Genomic DNA, 16,107 nt, shown 5'->3' on the forward strand with positions numbered 1-16,107 from the left:
ATGAGCAAGGCAGGCAACCCACAGAGACGCACCACCTACCTCATTTCCCTCACTCTGGTGAAGGTTGAGGCTGTGCCAGAGGATGTAGCAGGGAACCAGAGAGAGGCTCTTCCAGAGGGGGAAGGGAGCCCTAAGAAAGAGGAGGAGGAGGAGGAGGAGGTGAGCAATGCCCCTGAAAAGGATGAAGGACCTGTATGTATACAAGTGGGGGAAATAGAAAACACACCGGTGGGAGAAGAAGTGGAACAGGTGCAGTATGGCAAGTATGGCAGCCCCATTGAGAACTGGGGAAAGCCTGAGAGGAGAGAAACTCACGGACACCAAAAAGACATCGCATCAGTTGGTAAAAGCAAAGACACTTCTTTTGTGCATCACCCTGTGAGGCAGATGGTCAAAGTCTATGGAGGAACTACCTCTGATGGAGCTTTGCGCAGAGAGGGGCCTCGCTCGGACGCCATGCGCCCTAAGACGGAGCTCTACAGAGAGCCTCCCATGCTGTTCCTAAAGGGCGAAAATGGAGCAGACCTGAACATTCGATCACGTTGCAGCCTCCCTTTTTCCATCCCGCCACAGGTCAGCCAGCGTCCTGAAGTCCTGATGAGGTCACACGCAGGAGGCAACACCGCATGCTGGAGGGAACTCAGAGAGGCCAATTCGAGCCTGTACCACTCTGCTAGGACTTTGGATCGAAGGGATAACCGCTTCGGGGACCAGTCCCCCTCAATGGCAGCTACAACTCTGGGGCCTTATAGGGCGTCCTGGGCCGACAGCGACGGCAGGGGCACGCTCATTCGCCCCGGCGCTCCCATCAGCGGTGGCTTTTCAGGCATAATGACCAGGGACAGCCCTCAGGGGGAGAGATTTAAGACCGTCTCCGTCTCCTTGCCTGCACCTCCTGCCACCGATGTGTCCAGGTCTCAAAGAAAAGGTACAAGTCGTACCCTGGACAACAGCGACCTGAATTCCCTCTCTGAGGACCTGAAGAAGGGGAAGGAAGGCCAGGGAGGAACCATCCAGCGCGCTCCTCCCCGTGACAGGAAGATGCTCAAGTTCATTAGTGGCATTTTCACTAAAAGCACAGCAGTGCCAGCCAGCGTCAGCACCACTCCTCCGCTCTATCCAGCAGTGGAAAGGGGCTCAAGTGAGGAGGAAGGTAAGGCTTGATATTTAATGCCAACATTTCTGTTCACATAATGTCATACATTTCTTCTTATTGATTATGAGCCCCACCATGCAGCACATACCAATCAAAATACAGAGAGGGCAGTTGGTCACATGTACCAACAGAACAGCAGTTGGCAACAATCTATGTCACAATCTGTTGTTTTACTTCCCATCAGTGTTTATTTGGACTGAAATTAACCCGCTACCAAGAGCATTTCATGTGATTACATATTTATTGTCATTTATTGCCCTTTCTGCAGTTGCGTGAACCTTAACCAAACAAATGTGCTCCCACACGCAATGATCTTCATTCATTGACTTAAACATTTCATTTATTTGGGTATAATTCCTGTATATTACACACAGTTGCAATATTCAATCATAAGTTGAGCATACATTTACCACGCTTATTGTCTTGCAAAATGGTGTTAAATTGGATATAGCACTAAAATATATTCAGTGTCTGTATTTATTTTCAGTTAGAATAATAATTCTAATAATACTATTAAGTCATTCCTTTTTTGATATATAACACAGGCCCATAGAGGAACTATATGAGGATTATCCATGCAGCAAACTTTCAAAACAAAATTGCATTTTTAGATCAGATCAGTATGGCAAGTATTTAAGGTTAATGTAGTTTAAAGTACAGTTCTGCAGCATTAAATATTCAGATTTCACTTGCACAGATATGTAAACCACAACTCAGATTAATTATTGATCTAGTGGTAAAAAATGGTTGCAGATTCTTCATTTTGGCAATTGGCTGCAAATTAATTATTTTAATCAATTAATTAATTAATTCTTGAAGTAATTTTACAAGCAAAAGTACTTTCTCTGTTTCTCTTTTCTCAAATGTGAGTATTTGCTGCTTTTTTGTCTTATGTGATAGTCCTCAGTGTTTTGGGGATTAGCACATTTGGGTTAGATACTTGAAGATGTCCCATTGAAATTGAGGCATTTTTCCACTATTTTCTCAAATGGCCAGATTAAGTGATAATGAGAATAATTGTTGCAGCCCTATTATGATCATGAGATTTACAATAAAATAATCTCTCAATGTCAAGTGCATCATCTCCCTTGACTAAAGCTGAATCAATGTCTAAAGGTCCTACAGGCCTCCAAGGTCTATACAATATTTACATATAACTGTTGCAAATATAACAAAATATGGAAAACATACAACTGCACTAAAACTAGCTACAACTTTGATTTCTAACTGTATTAATGTTGCAGGCAAAGTAAAAAATAAATTAGAACAGATTTTCTTTATCAGCTTCACTGTATATTTTTTTTTTTGGGTGAAAATGGTTAAAATGCTGTAACTACAGAATCTTACAATGTTTTCTGCACTTTAACTAATGTGCTCAATGTTTTGGGGAAATCCCAAAACCCTGAAACTCAAATGAGTTCAGTCTTGTCAAAAACTCCGAAAACACTTCATGAAATATGCAGACCTCTCCATTTGAAATAAAGGGAATGATGCAACTTCATCAATCCTTAATCTTTATTTATATAATGCAAAGAAAATGATCTTTGACAGAGAGTGTGGTATCGGAGTAAGCTCTGAATCATTTGTCGGTAGTAAGTGGGACATGAATAATTAAAGTTGGGGATACACAGAGCTGTGTTCATCGGAGGAGAGCTGAGCGGGAACCTGCTACTTCCTGTTGTGTGTGTGTGTGTGTGTGTGTGTGTGGAGTTAATCAGCCTTCAAATGGAGCCTATTCATTCGTCAATGTTGTGTTTGTGAGTCAACATCTCATCTTGTTGAACCTGTTATTTCAGCACATTATGTCAGTATTTTTTTTGATAGATTTTAATTTGGAAATATTGGTCATGATTGTGAAGGCACATCTTTTTAATATTTGTAGCATCATACGTGGACAGGAGGACATCGTGTCTTCGTGCCTCTCACACACATCGCTGTATCCATGAGAGACCGTTTATTGTATGGAGACCCGGGCTGGAGGCTTCTGGAAAATGGAGTTTCCATGGCAACAGCAAGCCGTGAGAGATGCTATTCGGTCTGTGGTGTGACGCTGTTGATGTAGGGGGGTTGTGTGGGCATGGGGGTTGCCCAAAGATGGGGGATGAGGTAGAGTCTCCGTGGTTTAAAGTTAGAATCTGTGTCCCTAGAGAGGACAAGCGGCCAACGACGTGGCTCCGCCCGAGCTCAGCATGACCCGACGGCTTCAGAGTGTGTGTGTGTGTGTGTGTGTGTGTGTGTGTGTGTGTGTGTGTGTGTGTGTGTGTGTGTGTGTGTGTGTGTGTGTTCAAACAGTATCGGTGTGTCAGGTGATGATGGTTTCTGCATTGTTTTGCATCTATAAGCACTTTGACAGTGTTATCCAGAGAGTGTGTGTACAGGATGTGTGTTTGGATGTGTCAACACTAGCAGTCATTCATCTTTCACTGATCAGCCACTTGTGTGTGTGTGTGTGTGTGTGTGTGTGTGTGTGTGTGTGTGTGTGTGTGTGTGTGTGTGTGTGTGTTTTGTGTGCGCACTCAAACCAAAATGTTTAGTGGGGCTTCACTCAAAAAGATATCTGTAGCAATTTATTGAATGAACTTAAACCTTTGAAATGTAAAACATGGTTTGTCAATTATAGTGGAACGTGTCTTACATAAATTCATGAAAGACATCTTTTTTTTTGGAATTGTTTAAATGATCTTCTGGTAACACTTTATAATAACTGGGCGCTATGAAAGTAAACACTTAATTCATCATTTATAAAGCATTTTTGCACACTTTATAAATGATGGATTCACCATTTGTAATTGAAGTATTTATAATGCTTGTTAAGGTGCAGTTATTATAACGTTTTACCGTTTATTTTTGCTTGTCTCTGTAATATTTGGTCATGTTAGAGGCTTCAGTGGCCTAGACGTCTCTCTCTGGTTCCGTGGCTCGGTAACACGGTTGTTTTAGAGCCGTGACTCCCACACTATGACTCCAGTATATACTCAACAAATGCAACTAACTCGCTCTCCATACCCCCCAGCACCAAATCTGACTTCTTACTAAATCACTGCTACACAATAAACCTGCACAGCTGGTGGATCATTGTGATCACAGTTCAGTGATAAAGTGGACATATTAGGCCATAATCTCTGGACTATTTATCATCACGTAGGTTTTTTATATTAACACTAAGTCCTTATCAGTAAACAAACATAAACACAGGCCTATTTAATTTTTCTATGATTGGTAATTGATCATCCTAATGTAAAAGTAAAAAATGTTATGAAATGAGGTGCATTGGGTTTTCACAGGGATTTAACACGTAGCATTTTTCACGGTTTAACTGATAGATGTTATCTTCACAGTGTTGTTGTATATCTTAGTTAATAAGGATTACGTTAAATCATCTTGTGATGCAAATCAAAGACTGTCATGAACCGACAGAATGAGATTGCCTATCTCTGGAGACTCTGACGTCTGCGGCAACCTGGAAATTGTGCTCTGTAACTAGATGAGTCACTTGACAGCAGTTATCTTCCATCATTTCTAAAAGAGGCATTTCATTTTTATCTGACACAAAATGAAGTTGCACAATAAGTAACCAAAATCACACTGATTGATTGATTGATCCTTCAGTAAAAAAACATCAATCTTAACAAGTAATTTGTCCCAGATTCAGCCTTCGAGACTTATTCTTCTTCTAAATAAAAATGCAATAACTTCACTTTTCTCAATGCAATTCCCTCTTTTTTATGGGATGCTTTATACATTCTGATTAAATTTAACTATCAATACTGGATAAGGTAGATTGCTGCACTAGCATTAAGACTCTGGAAGACTCAATCATTGTCAATAATAATGAACACTCAAGTAAAAACTCAGAATATTTGACTTCTCTCTGCTGCAAATCAATTCTTTTCAAACGTCTTTTTGAATCAGTTGTGACCGCAGAGCACCAAGTGACATACTCTGTCTTGTTTCAGTTGACACTAACTTCTATAAAATTCATGAAATGGGGCAAACTGGTGAAGTATCTCTCCACAGCTGGCTGAATTATTTGTTTAAAGGATTAATACATTTTCAAAGCTGAATAATAGAATACATAGCTTTTTAGGAGGGGCTTTGCAGGGTAACCATAATAAAAGGCGAAATAGTGGCGTGTTTAACAATGCTTGGGTAAACTTTAAATATCCGACATGCTCCCTAATTCATTTAGACTTGAACATTTATAAACTTTATTGGATTTTCTTGGTGCTCACACTGTGACTGTGTGGGAGCTGCAGCCTCTCTGTGCCCAGCGGGGAGGCTTGCACTTCCTGACTCCCCTCAGTGGGCTGAGTCCACAGGCAGTCAGACCGAACCTGGCACGCACTCAGCAATAACTCCTTTAAAGAAATTATATTTGTCTAACTTCTAACTTGTCCAGTACTACCAACTTCATCTTAGTTCAGAAAAAGATCTAGTTCTTGTTTTGCATGGTTAGTCTAGTTCGATGTTTTAACTAGTAACCGGAGATATGCTCCTCTTTGTGAAGCTTTACACATTTTCATGACGCTGAACAAAACTCAGGTGACTCATGGATGTGTTGGTGACTAGATTGGATGCTAACAACATATAATGTGTTAATAAGAAAGTGTAGGAGAATATGTTGTTCTTAAAGGAGGCTAAAAATCTTAATTTCAAGTTTGCACCATGGCCGACCCCTGACATACTTCTTTAAGAAGTCTGACAATTTTACAATTTACTTTTACAAAAGTTATTTGTCTTGCTCACAGTCAGATGAGAAGGCCGATGGTTCAGTATAGAAATGGATGTGGTGAGTTTTTCAGCCTAGCTTAGCACAAAGACAATAAATGTTTTACTTTGTATTAATGGATCTCGTCTCCCCTTTTTATAACGTGGTTTTCTTTCTTCAGCTGCGTGCACCAGCAGTCAAGAATGGACCATGAACCAAACTGTACAAGAGCTTCACCTGGTAAGCATCAGAACATAGCTTTTATACACTGGGGAGTCAGATTTAAATCTAAATTAATATATGTTCTCCCTCTATCTGTGTGTTTGTGCTCTCCAGGGTGTTTTGGGAGGTCTGTGCAGTGGGAAGTCCGCTCTGGTCCACAGACACTTGACAGGAAGTTACCTGCAGCTGGAGAATGCTGAAGGTTGGTTTATCATGTCCTCTTCTACAACCGTTATCTGTGTTTTTCTAGGACAATGTCAGCACACAAATGACAATAGAAGAGCTCCAGAGCCCCGTGGCCCAAAATAGGATAAGCGGTTCGGATAATGGAATGGAACATTCATACATTTGATTCAGATTATTCATGGCATGCTATTAGTGTTATTAGTTAAGCATGTGCTTTTCTTGCTGAAAGCCGACAAACTATAGCCAAGTCAAATTGTTTATTCCTTCTGTGTATTTGCAGGGCGCCAATACATTAAGGATGTCCTAGTTGATGGACAGAGCCACCTGTTGATAATCAGAGAGGAGACAGAACTCCCGGGTGCTCAAGTGGGTTTGAACTTGGTTGATGTGGACAACTAATTAAACTAAATATAATTTAGTTCTTACTATCTATCTCCTGTGTATTTTTTGAGTGCTTTTCTTCTGCTCCTCCCTTCTCTTTAGCTTGCAACTTGGTTGGATGCAGTTATCTTGGTCTTTAGTTTGGAAAATGAGGCCAGCTTCCAGGAAGTTTACAGAATCTACCACCAGCTGGCCGCCCATCGGCCCGTTTCTGAGATACCTTTCGTAGTAGTCGGTACTCAGGGTGAGACACTCACACCCAACATGTGCTTTTATCCAAATATTTGCAGAGCTGAACTTATATTTGTGATTTGTTTATAGATAAGATCAGCAGCACCAACCCCAGAGTAATAGATGATACCAGGGCCCGACAGCTCTGCTCAGATGTGCGGCGCTGCACATATTATGAAACCTGTGCAACGTACGGCCTCAATGTGAACCGAGTCTTCACTGACGGTGTGTGTACAGATCAGAGCATCGAGGTGGTGCTGCAGAAGAGGCACATATATCATGGTTATGTGTCCTTTTTTAGGGCTAATGCTAAGACTTGTTGTTCTACAGCTGCTCAGAAGATCATGGCAGCCAAGAAGCAAGCTGCTCTTCTGGCTTCCTGTAAATCTCTCCCAAACTCTCCCAGTCACTCTGGAGGCTCCACCCCAGTGTCGGGGGTCTTTCCAGGACAGGTAACACTGTTACAGACCATCTGTTACGAATAAAGTCATAAAGTTGTTCCATTTATATTGTGCCTTTTCTAATTGAGTGTTTGCATATTTTACTCTTGCAGTCAGCATGTTGTTGTAACAAACTCAATTATTTCCCTTTTCTGCTCAATTATTATTTCTTGGCCCGAAACCGCTCCTGCTCCGGCTATCTCCTCTCTTTAGGCCAGTAACGGTGGTCAGAGCAGTGATTACTCTTCATCACTTCCCTCAACTCCTGTGATCAGTCATAAAGAAATCGGCAAAACCGTGAGAGGGGAAAAGCATGACAGTGCCACGCCTGGGTCGGTCCGCAGTGCCACCCGGAGACGGACCTCCAGATTTGCGGTGAATTAAGTTTGTTAACTTGCCTGAGCGGTCAGGGTTATGCACCCTGTTGTTTTTTATACAATTTCCATTTTCAGTTTTTTCTTTTTTTTTGTCAGAACAACAATATATATTTTCAGCTGAGAAAGGGTGGCTGAAGAAAAATGTACTTATCACCCTACATATAATTGTGTTCTCTTTGATATTTCAAGTTTGAAACACAATTGTCAGATTGCAAATTGGAAAAGTAATTCATAACGGAGAAATGGCCTTAAATTGGTTTGGGTCAACAGGAAGCCTATAGAGAATATTCACATTAACTTTTGAGCCTTTTTGGTGGGCTGGCTGGTTAATAAATAAAGCAAAGTCTGTGGCCTGTATTAGATATTTTGTTTTGTTTTATTAGTTTTTGATCAGTCTATTACTTTAAAACTTGGTGGAATTATCTGACATTATATTTAGAAGATTACTATTGCCCCTTTCACCTCATGAGTGATTATTTTATCCATCGTTTATATAAAAATAATGATTAGTTCAGCTCAACATATTTCTCAAAATCTCGCTTTTGAAATCCGTAAAAACTCTCATTTCAACCTTTTCTGGTTTTGAAATGACATGATGAGCAATTCATAAGAAAAACCTCCATAATTCATGAGGCTTAAATTGTATTCTTCAACCAATTCTGGATGGTTCTCTTGTACTTTGTGCAGGGTCGGAGAGGCAGTGACTCAAACAGAAGGAGTGCCGACTGTAAGGGAGATCTGGGCAGTGGACGCTCCATTCCCATCAAACAGGTGGGACACTGATATGCACTTGATGCAGAAACAAATATGATGCATCAAATGACCCTCTGCAGAGGACATTAGCAGTCACTTCAAATCAAATGTGCGAAAGCAGTTTCACCATGTGGAGTGATGAAGTCCTCTCAGCTCTCCTCAGCTCTCAAATTGGCCTTATCAATAGGACAGTGTGTGCTTTTTTCAGGCGGCAGTCACGATGCTGCCGAAATGTGCAAGAAGAAGACATTTGCAATAATTTCTCAATCTTTGGTTTTGTCACCTCCATCAGGGCATCTTGCTAAAGCGCAGCGGACACTCCCTCAACAAAGAGTGGAAGAAGAAGTATGTCACACTGTCCAACGATGGCATTCTGTCCTACCACTCCAGTGTCAATGTAAGTCAGTGTGTTGAAGCATTTATGCTGCTGAGAGGCATCACTGGTGGCTAGTGGCTAATGTGTAATGGCTGATGTTCGGCTTGGCAGGACTACATGCTGAATGCACCCGGCAAGGAGATGGACTTGCTGCGAGTGACGGTGAAGGTGCCAGGAAAGCGACCGCCTCGTGCTGTACCTGCCTGCGGCCTTCCAGTCGGGCTCAACGGGCGTGTTAAAGACTCGCCAGGACCTGAGGGTGTCAGCCCAGGTCAAAGATTTAACACATGTTTTTATATATTCTTTAGAGGCCTCAAAAAAAGAATACAGATCTAAACTAATTCCTTATCCACAGTAAATCTGTGGATAAGCACAAATACAATCTGATTGCTCTTTCTTAACTATCAGAGAAATTATAGCAATAGGATTGCTCATGCAAATGGTAAAGCCCTGGCATGCCTCTTCACTGCTCCTTTTCTTTGTGGAGTTTGGGTGCATGGGAGTTTGGTGAAATGTAGAGTGTGATGACCCCGAAGAGCAATGAGCAAGTATGGTTAAAAAAAGAATCCACTGTTCCTTGGATTTTAAGACTTTCTTTGTAATTAGGGGTCAAGCTTCTGTACCAGAGAGGGAAAAAATGCAAGGGAATGCAAAATCTTTGCAAAAGGACAAACGAGCGTCATAAGGGACTTTACAAGTGTTGAGTGTGTGAAAGACTTCAGAACTCCTTCAGTCGGTCTCTGTATCTTTTATTTTCTCTGCAGCTCACACAGAGTCAGTAATGCTTTATTTTTTTTTCCGTAGCTCTGCTTTGCGTTTGATGTTTGTGTAAATTATTTTATAATTGAGTTCATGCTTGCTGTCATCTCTTTAGTCCCTGTAAGCACCAGCAGTTTCCTGCAAGTGGAGGAAATGGAAGGGCTGGGCGGGACACTGTTTCTGAGGAGCAGAGGCGTGCAGCGATGTGCTTCTACACTCTCCAACCACGCTCAAAGTGTTGGTCAGTTAAGCACCTTCATCTGTGCATATATTCAACTTTAAAAACATGCATGTTTTGTACCAGATAAATGAAATGTGGCATGTTTCTGTGTGATCTGGTTGCCAGACTCTGCAGTCGAAGGTGTGTCCAGCTCGTCCTCCACCAAAGATGTAGGTTCCTCATCCCCGGTGACAGACAGGAAGAAGCATCGCAGAAAGAAGAGCATGAACCAGAAAGGAGATGCTAACATTGGGCAAGCAGATGGTAAACTCCATAAACTCTTGATGTTTTTTTATACACAGTATTTTACATTTGATAAATACATGTAACATGTATATTTCCTCTCTTTCTCGTTTACTTTTCTGTCTTTTTCTATCTTCTTGTGCAGCCAAGCGCAAAATGTGGAAACTTAAAAGCTTTGGTAGCTTAAGAAACGTAAGCAAGACAGGTAATGTTGATCTGTCGTCTTTCTGACTCTGACTTTCTACACATGTCGGTCTGTCCGCTTGTGCTCTCTTGTCACATTAGGAAGGGACATTATATCCTAGCAAGCTAAATTATTTCATCAACATGTACATTTAGCATTTCAACTCTTCACTAACTTGATTAGTTGTGGTCAGACATGGATGCTTAACTGCACTGATGCATTCAAACTAAAACCCTATTTGTAGCTCATAATGTTTGAAATATCTACATTTGTGTGTCAGATGAGGATAACTTTGACTTCCTCATCGTGTCGAGCACCGGCCAGACGTGGCACTTTGAAGCCCAGAGTGTGGAGGAGAGGGACTCCTGGGTCCAAGCCATTGAGAGCCAGATCCTGGCCAGCCTGCAGCTCTGTGAGAGCAGCAAAAATAAGGCAAGAATGAACAAAAGGCAGCAATAATTTAATTGACAAATAGCATATATATATATATTTTTTTTTTTTTGCACATCTCATGTTTCATGCAGATGTACAAATGCAGCTGCAATGACATTTTGTTACCTTTTTATTAGTATAGAATTTTATGGCCTCAAATGTTCCTGCTTGCAGCAAGGAGGGCGGAGTCAAACACTTGAGGTTGTATAGATGCAGATCCGGTGCTCTAGGGCCATACTGGTATCCATTTAGCATGAAATGGTGTCTTTCCATCTGCTCAGATCAGCTGTTATTGCAAGTCTACAATAACAATTCTTTAGGCTTTTGTTGGCAGTGGCCCACACACAGAATATAAGGGCTCAGCTGTTCCAAACGTGTATAATATACTACATGAAAAGGGATATTATCTGCACTTGGAAGTACATTTGGAAGGCCATATAATCATTTTGTGTGCTGTTTATTTGCACCCTGGGACTCCTGGATAAAACATGTTTTCTCTCAGGAGAAGCTGGATACTGTGACTGCTGCTACTCTTAAAAGGCATGCTGGCAGCTAATTTGAGTATTACCAAAACCCAGCCCTTCTCCAGAAGTGTGTGGCAAACTAACACTGTTGTCCACTAGCGGGCTGCACTGATTTCTGTTCTTGAGTTGGGATTACTTCTTGGTGTGGAAATTGTTCAATCATCTCCAAAAATTATAGTTGCTGCCATGATACTGAATAATTAGTTAAATCCTGTGATACATTTATTTATGTTACAATAATTGTATTCCTCAGAGGCCCAAACCAATAATTTTACAGCTTTAAATGGTCATAATAATGATTACCACGATCTACTGCTTTCTCAGTTGGAGATCTAGAACTTACAATCATTGTTATTATTAATGAGAGCAGTTATCAGAGCTCATTTTACAGTGGGTTAGTTTGCTGGTGTTTCTTTCATTTTAAACATATACTGTGTCTTTTCCACAGGCCCGCAAGAACAGCCAGAGCGATGCAGTGGTTCTGCAGGCGATCCGCAACGCAAAGGGCAACAACTTCTGTGTAGACTGTGATGCTCCAAGTTAGTGACACACACTATTAGCTTTTCTTCTCTTTGTGTATGATCGTATCCGTGTCTGGTTTTCTACTGTCCATAGAAGACTACCTTTGGACTACATGTATATATTGGCATTTAACATTTAGTATTTTAAAAGACAGTTGTTTGTTGTTAGCTGTGATGTTGTAAAAATCACAGAGCATTACTGAAAGACAAATGACAAAATGGAAATAGAAGTACTAACTGGTTTGCATGCAAGAAACACTGCAACATTACAATGCTAGGGGATTGTAATGTTTGGCACGTTGGCCACAGATTAAACAGCGCTACTTTAAACCCTGTCCAAAGAGGATTTCACACAACTTCAGTCACTTTCGTGGCATGACTTTGCCAAACTGGCACGTTTGAATTCTTCATAGCAAATGAAAATGGAGGAAATATGTCACCTGTATGCACATAGTTCAGTTTCAAACGAGTGCGTGTACCCTTCTTCTTCAAGATCCAACCTGGGCCAGCCTGAACCTGGGCGCTCTCATATGCATCGAGTGTTCGGGGATCCATAGGAACTTGGGGACCCACCTGTCGCGCGTTCGCTCACTAGACCTCGATGATCTGCCACGAGAGCTCACGCTGGTTCTCAGTGCCATCGGCAACTACATGGTCAACAGCATATGGGAGGCTCGCACGCTGGGCAGCCGTAAACCAGCACCCGATGCTACACGGTAAAGGCCATAATGTCATGAGATGTGACATAAGCACTGCTTTAGTTCAATATTTTACAGTATTTAGGTATGAGCTGCATACTTAGACATTATGTGTCAGTGTAATTAAATGGTCATTCTTAAACAGGAGAAAGACAAGAAGCTAAAACTGAATATTCATAATATTTTCTTTCTTTCTTTGCTTGTTCAGTGAGGAACGGGAGTTGTGGATAAGAGCCAAATATGAGCAGAAACTGTTTGTGGCGCCGTTGCCCCCTCCCTCTCCTGGCGAGGGCCCAGACATCACGCTATCTGGCCGTCTTCTTCTGGCAGTGATGGAGCACAACCTTCCCAAGCTGCTGCTCCTTTTGGCCCACTGCACAAAGGAGGACATCAATGCTCCGCTCAGCCTGGCGCTCTCCTGCAGGTCACTCTTAGCGCTGCGACTGCCCGGCTCTGCCCTGCACGCTGCCTGTCAGCAGGCTGATGTGGTGATGACGCAGCTTCTTGTTTGGGTGAGTTTCCCTCGCTCTCTGTCACAGGAAGCAATAACACCTCTGTGGTGCTCATCTGATTTATATCACCAAAGAAGTGCAATGCTTAGGAAGAGAGATCATGTTACAGCGGAGGAACAAAATATCGACACGGTGTGAAATTATTAAAAAAATCTTCTGAGTGTAAAATATAATGTGGAGCTATGCAAAACCGGGGAAGATAATAATTGTTACCCTTGACGAACCTCTAAGTAATTTAATTCAGCAAAAAACAAAAAGCTTTAAAACAGACGACTCAGCAGACCACTCAAGGTGATCTATTAATTTGAACAACACTAAAGCTCACTGAGTCACACTTTGTTGGATAATTTAAGATGGGCCATTCAAGTTGCAATCAATTCCACATGATAAAACGTCTTTATATTGTAGAATATTACGTAATCTAATCTACTGATTTATCTCCTTTCTTTTAATTCCCTTCAGTATGGCTGTGATGTTCGGCACCGGGACGTTCAGGGGCAGACCGCCCTGGTTTTGGCTCGCGGCGCCGGCTGCCAGGAGTGTGTCGATATCTTGCTCCAGTATGGATGCCCAAACGAACCGGCCTCCTCCTTCTCCAGCGCCGCGACGGTCGGTTTTGCAGCATCCGCCGCACCCAGCTTCCCTGTTGCCATGACGCCGAGCCTGACGGTTGCCACAACACTCAAGATCTCGCACAAGAGCGGCGGCGCCAGCTTGAGCTACAGCACCTCTAGGAGAGCAGTGTCATAAATGTGGTGTGGTAAAAGTGTGTGGGTCTCTGTGAAAGAGAGAGCGTGCCGCTTTGCCCTCATATTGTCCTGTACCTTCCGCAGGACTGTTGAACATGTGGCCAGATGTTGCACTCAAGTGTGCGTGTGCGTGTGCGTGCGTGCGTGCGTGAGTGTGTGTGTGTGTGTGTGTGTGAGGGATGAAAACACACACTGGTAACAACGCAAGTAACAACACATTAAGTCTGCTAGAATGATTTAACCAAAACAAAAAGATAAATTTTCCTGACACTTTCTACGTAACAGAACACGACATTACATCCAGATGCTTTCTGCGTTTGGATCCAATAGGAATGTATTGCACTGTATACCAGCTGGTACGATTCATATTTCATCATGCAGTCAATAATCAACTTAATTCCCCACTCAGTTAAGAATGGGAGCCTGCCTTCGGCCTCAAACAACTTATCTGAGCATCACAGGCCAACAACGTCAACACTAAACACATCCACACTTCTTAACTTTACTGACAACAAATGCCACTTTTAAATTCAGAGTGCATATTCTGTTCAACACAGCCGGTCGTTCACTGCATAAATAATGTAATAATACCGACTTTACAGTGGCTGAAAAACATAGGTCGCTTTAAAGATAATCAAAATAACTGTATAGAAATGCATCGATAAAGATATGATAACTCTGAAAGTTTAAAAGTGCTTCGTTTTCGAGATTGTTACTGTACGATTTGTACAGTTGGTTCTGTGTATACAACTCAAAGGGTTACTCGTAGCTGTTCAGATATTTCCTGTACAGCGTCTTGGTTTGGTTTTCCTTTAACAAGCAGCGGATTAACTCTTTGACATCCAAGACTGAGATTTCTATGTTTTGTTGTTTGTATCACTGTGTGTGACATGAACACTGTACATGGATGTGCATTATGACTCCAGCAGCAGCTCATCATCAAGGCCAGTGTAATACTAGATGTGTAAATGCCTTGATTTTGATTGAATGTATACAAAAACAGATGGTTTGAGTTCATAATTTTAAGATGTTTTCCTGGATGATACAGTTTTGGTAGACTGTCAGGGTGTTTTAGATTTTATTTAACTAATATGATTCCTGCTGTGACTAATATAAAGTATGGTTTAATAGATGAAAACTCTGCATAGGTTCTGATCTATACAACTGGGCCTTTGAATGAATATGATTATATTTGTGAGTGGATGAAAATCAACATGTAATAGAGGAATGTTGCCCAACGTAATATGTAAAAAAAGAAAAGAAAAAAGGCATACAAAACAACCCTCCTGCAGTACTGTATGTATTTTGTGTTAATCTGAAGACTCAACTGAGTGTACATGTCTTTGATGTAAGCATCTCTCTCATTTGTATTTTTTTACTCATGCAATGATTCATAGAGCATTCATTATCAATACACTAAGGCTACTGCCCAAGCTGTGGTGTTCTGTACAGAGTTGTGTGAGTTTTTCTGTGTCTGATTTCATAGCAGACCTTCAAAAAGGCAAGCTGAGTAGATTTTTTTTTAATTTGTTCATTATTAACAACAGCCGTTAATGAGGGTGAGGGAAGCTTCAGCAGACAGCGACATCATGCAGTAAAGTTGCATCACATTGAGGCTGGTGCGCAGAGGGGTCATGTTTCAAACAGCTCATGCTGAGAGGTGTTGTCTGGACAGGTGGAGCCAGCGGCCATCACTTTAACACTCGACTGGCATTTGAGCGTGAGATCTTCTGGATCAAACCGGCGCCTACTGGCTGTGACCCACTTTCTTTCTAGGTCGATGTCGTAGACTCATTTTGGTACCATGATATCGTGGCTAAGATAGTTTCATCTAGTCACAGTAATAACGTGAGCGAACACACATCTAGAGAGAAAAGTAACATAATATGGGAATGTTAACAGATTGATGAGATTTATAGATGTTGATGTTCAGAAACTACATTGAAATTTAAGGTTTGCATACATCATAAAGGAACAGTTCACTGAAATACACAATACACCTACGACTGTGGCTCCGACCTTCTTCGCGCCTTCGTCCCTTCTCCTGCTTATCAGGGAGAGACACAATTTGATCAAGCTGAGGCCAATTAGGCCTCTTCCCGCCACTGTTCCCTGAGCCACTTCCCACACTTCCCTCTGCAGCTGAGCCCAACCTGCTATTTATTTTGACCTAAAATACTATTTGTGTTTCTAAAAGGAATGTTGTCAGTGGCATTTGGTTTCTAGCACTCAAAGTATCAAAAGGAAAGCAAATATGCACAGAAAATAGAGAAACATCCGCCGCAACAAGGTTGTTCCTCATAAGAGATGGGCCTTGTTACCTTCGCCAAGAAGGTCATGTTTTCAGTTTGGCTGGTTTGTCTGTTTGTCAGCAGAATTACGGAAAAACTACTGGCTATTTTTCATGAAAGGGCTGAAGCAGGGCCAAGAAAAAA

General features: G+C 41.7%; 1 protein-coding gene across 1 annotated transcript; it reads left to right on the forward strand.

Moving 5' to 3' along the window:
- Positions 1-13,673, forward strand: LOC306736894 (arf-GAP with GTPase, ANK repeat and PH domain-containing protein 1-like; the record flags this gene model as incomplete). Its single annotated transcript, XM_079218581.1, has 19 exons — positions 1-1,153; positions 6,046-6,104; positions 6,201-6,288; positions 6,553-6,638; positions 6,756-6,897; positions 6,975-7,109; positions 7,215-7,336; positions 7,538-7,699; positions 8,389-8,472; positions 8,747-8,851; positions 8,942-9,101; positions 9,705-9,830; positions 9,936-10,073; positions 10,198-10,257; positions 10,517-10,668; positions 11,641-11,731; positions 12,207-12,429; positions 12,620-12,923; positions 13,386-13,673. 19 exons carry the CDS (start codon positions 1-3, stop codon positions 13,671-13,673), a joined length of 3,678 nt encoding a protein of 1,225 aa, XP_079074707.1.
- Between the last annotated feature and the right edge of the window lie 2,434 nt (positions 13,674-16,107).

The sequence above is a fragment of the Taurulus bubalis genome (assembly GCF_910589615.1).
Source record: "Taurulus bubalis genome assembly, chromosome: 5".
NCBI classification, from domain to species: Eukaryota; Metazoa; Chordata; class Actinopteri; order Perciformes; family Cottidae; genus Taurulus; species Taurulus bubalis.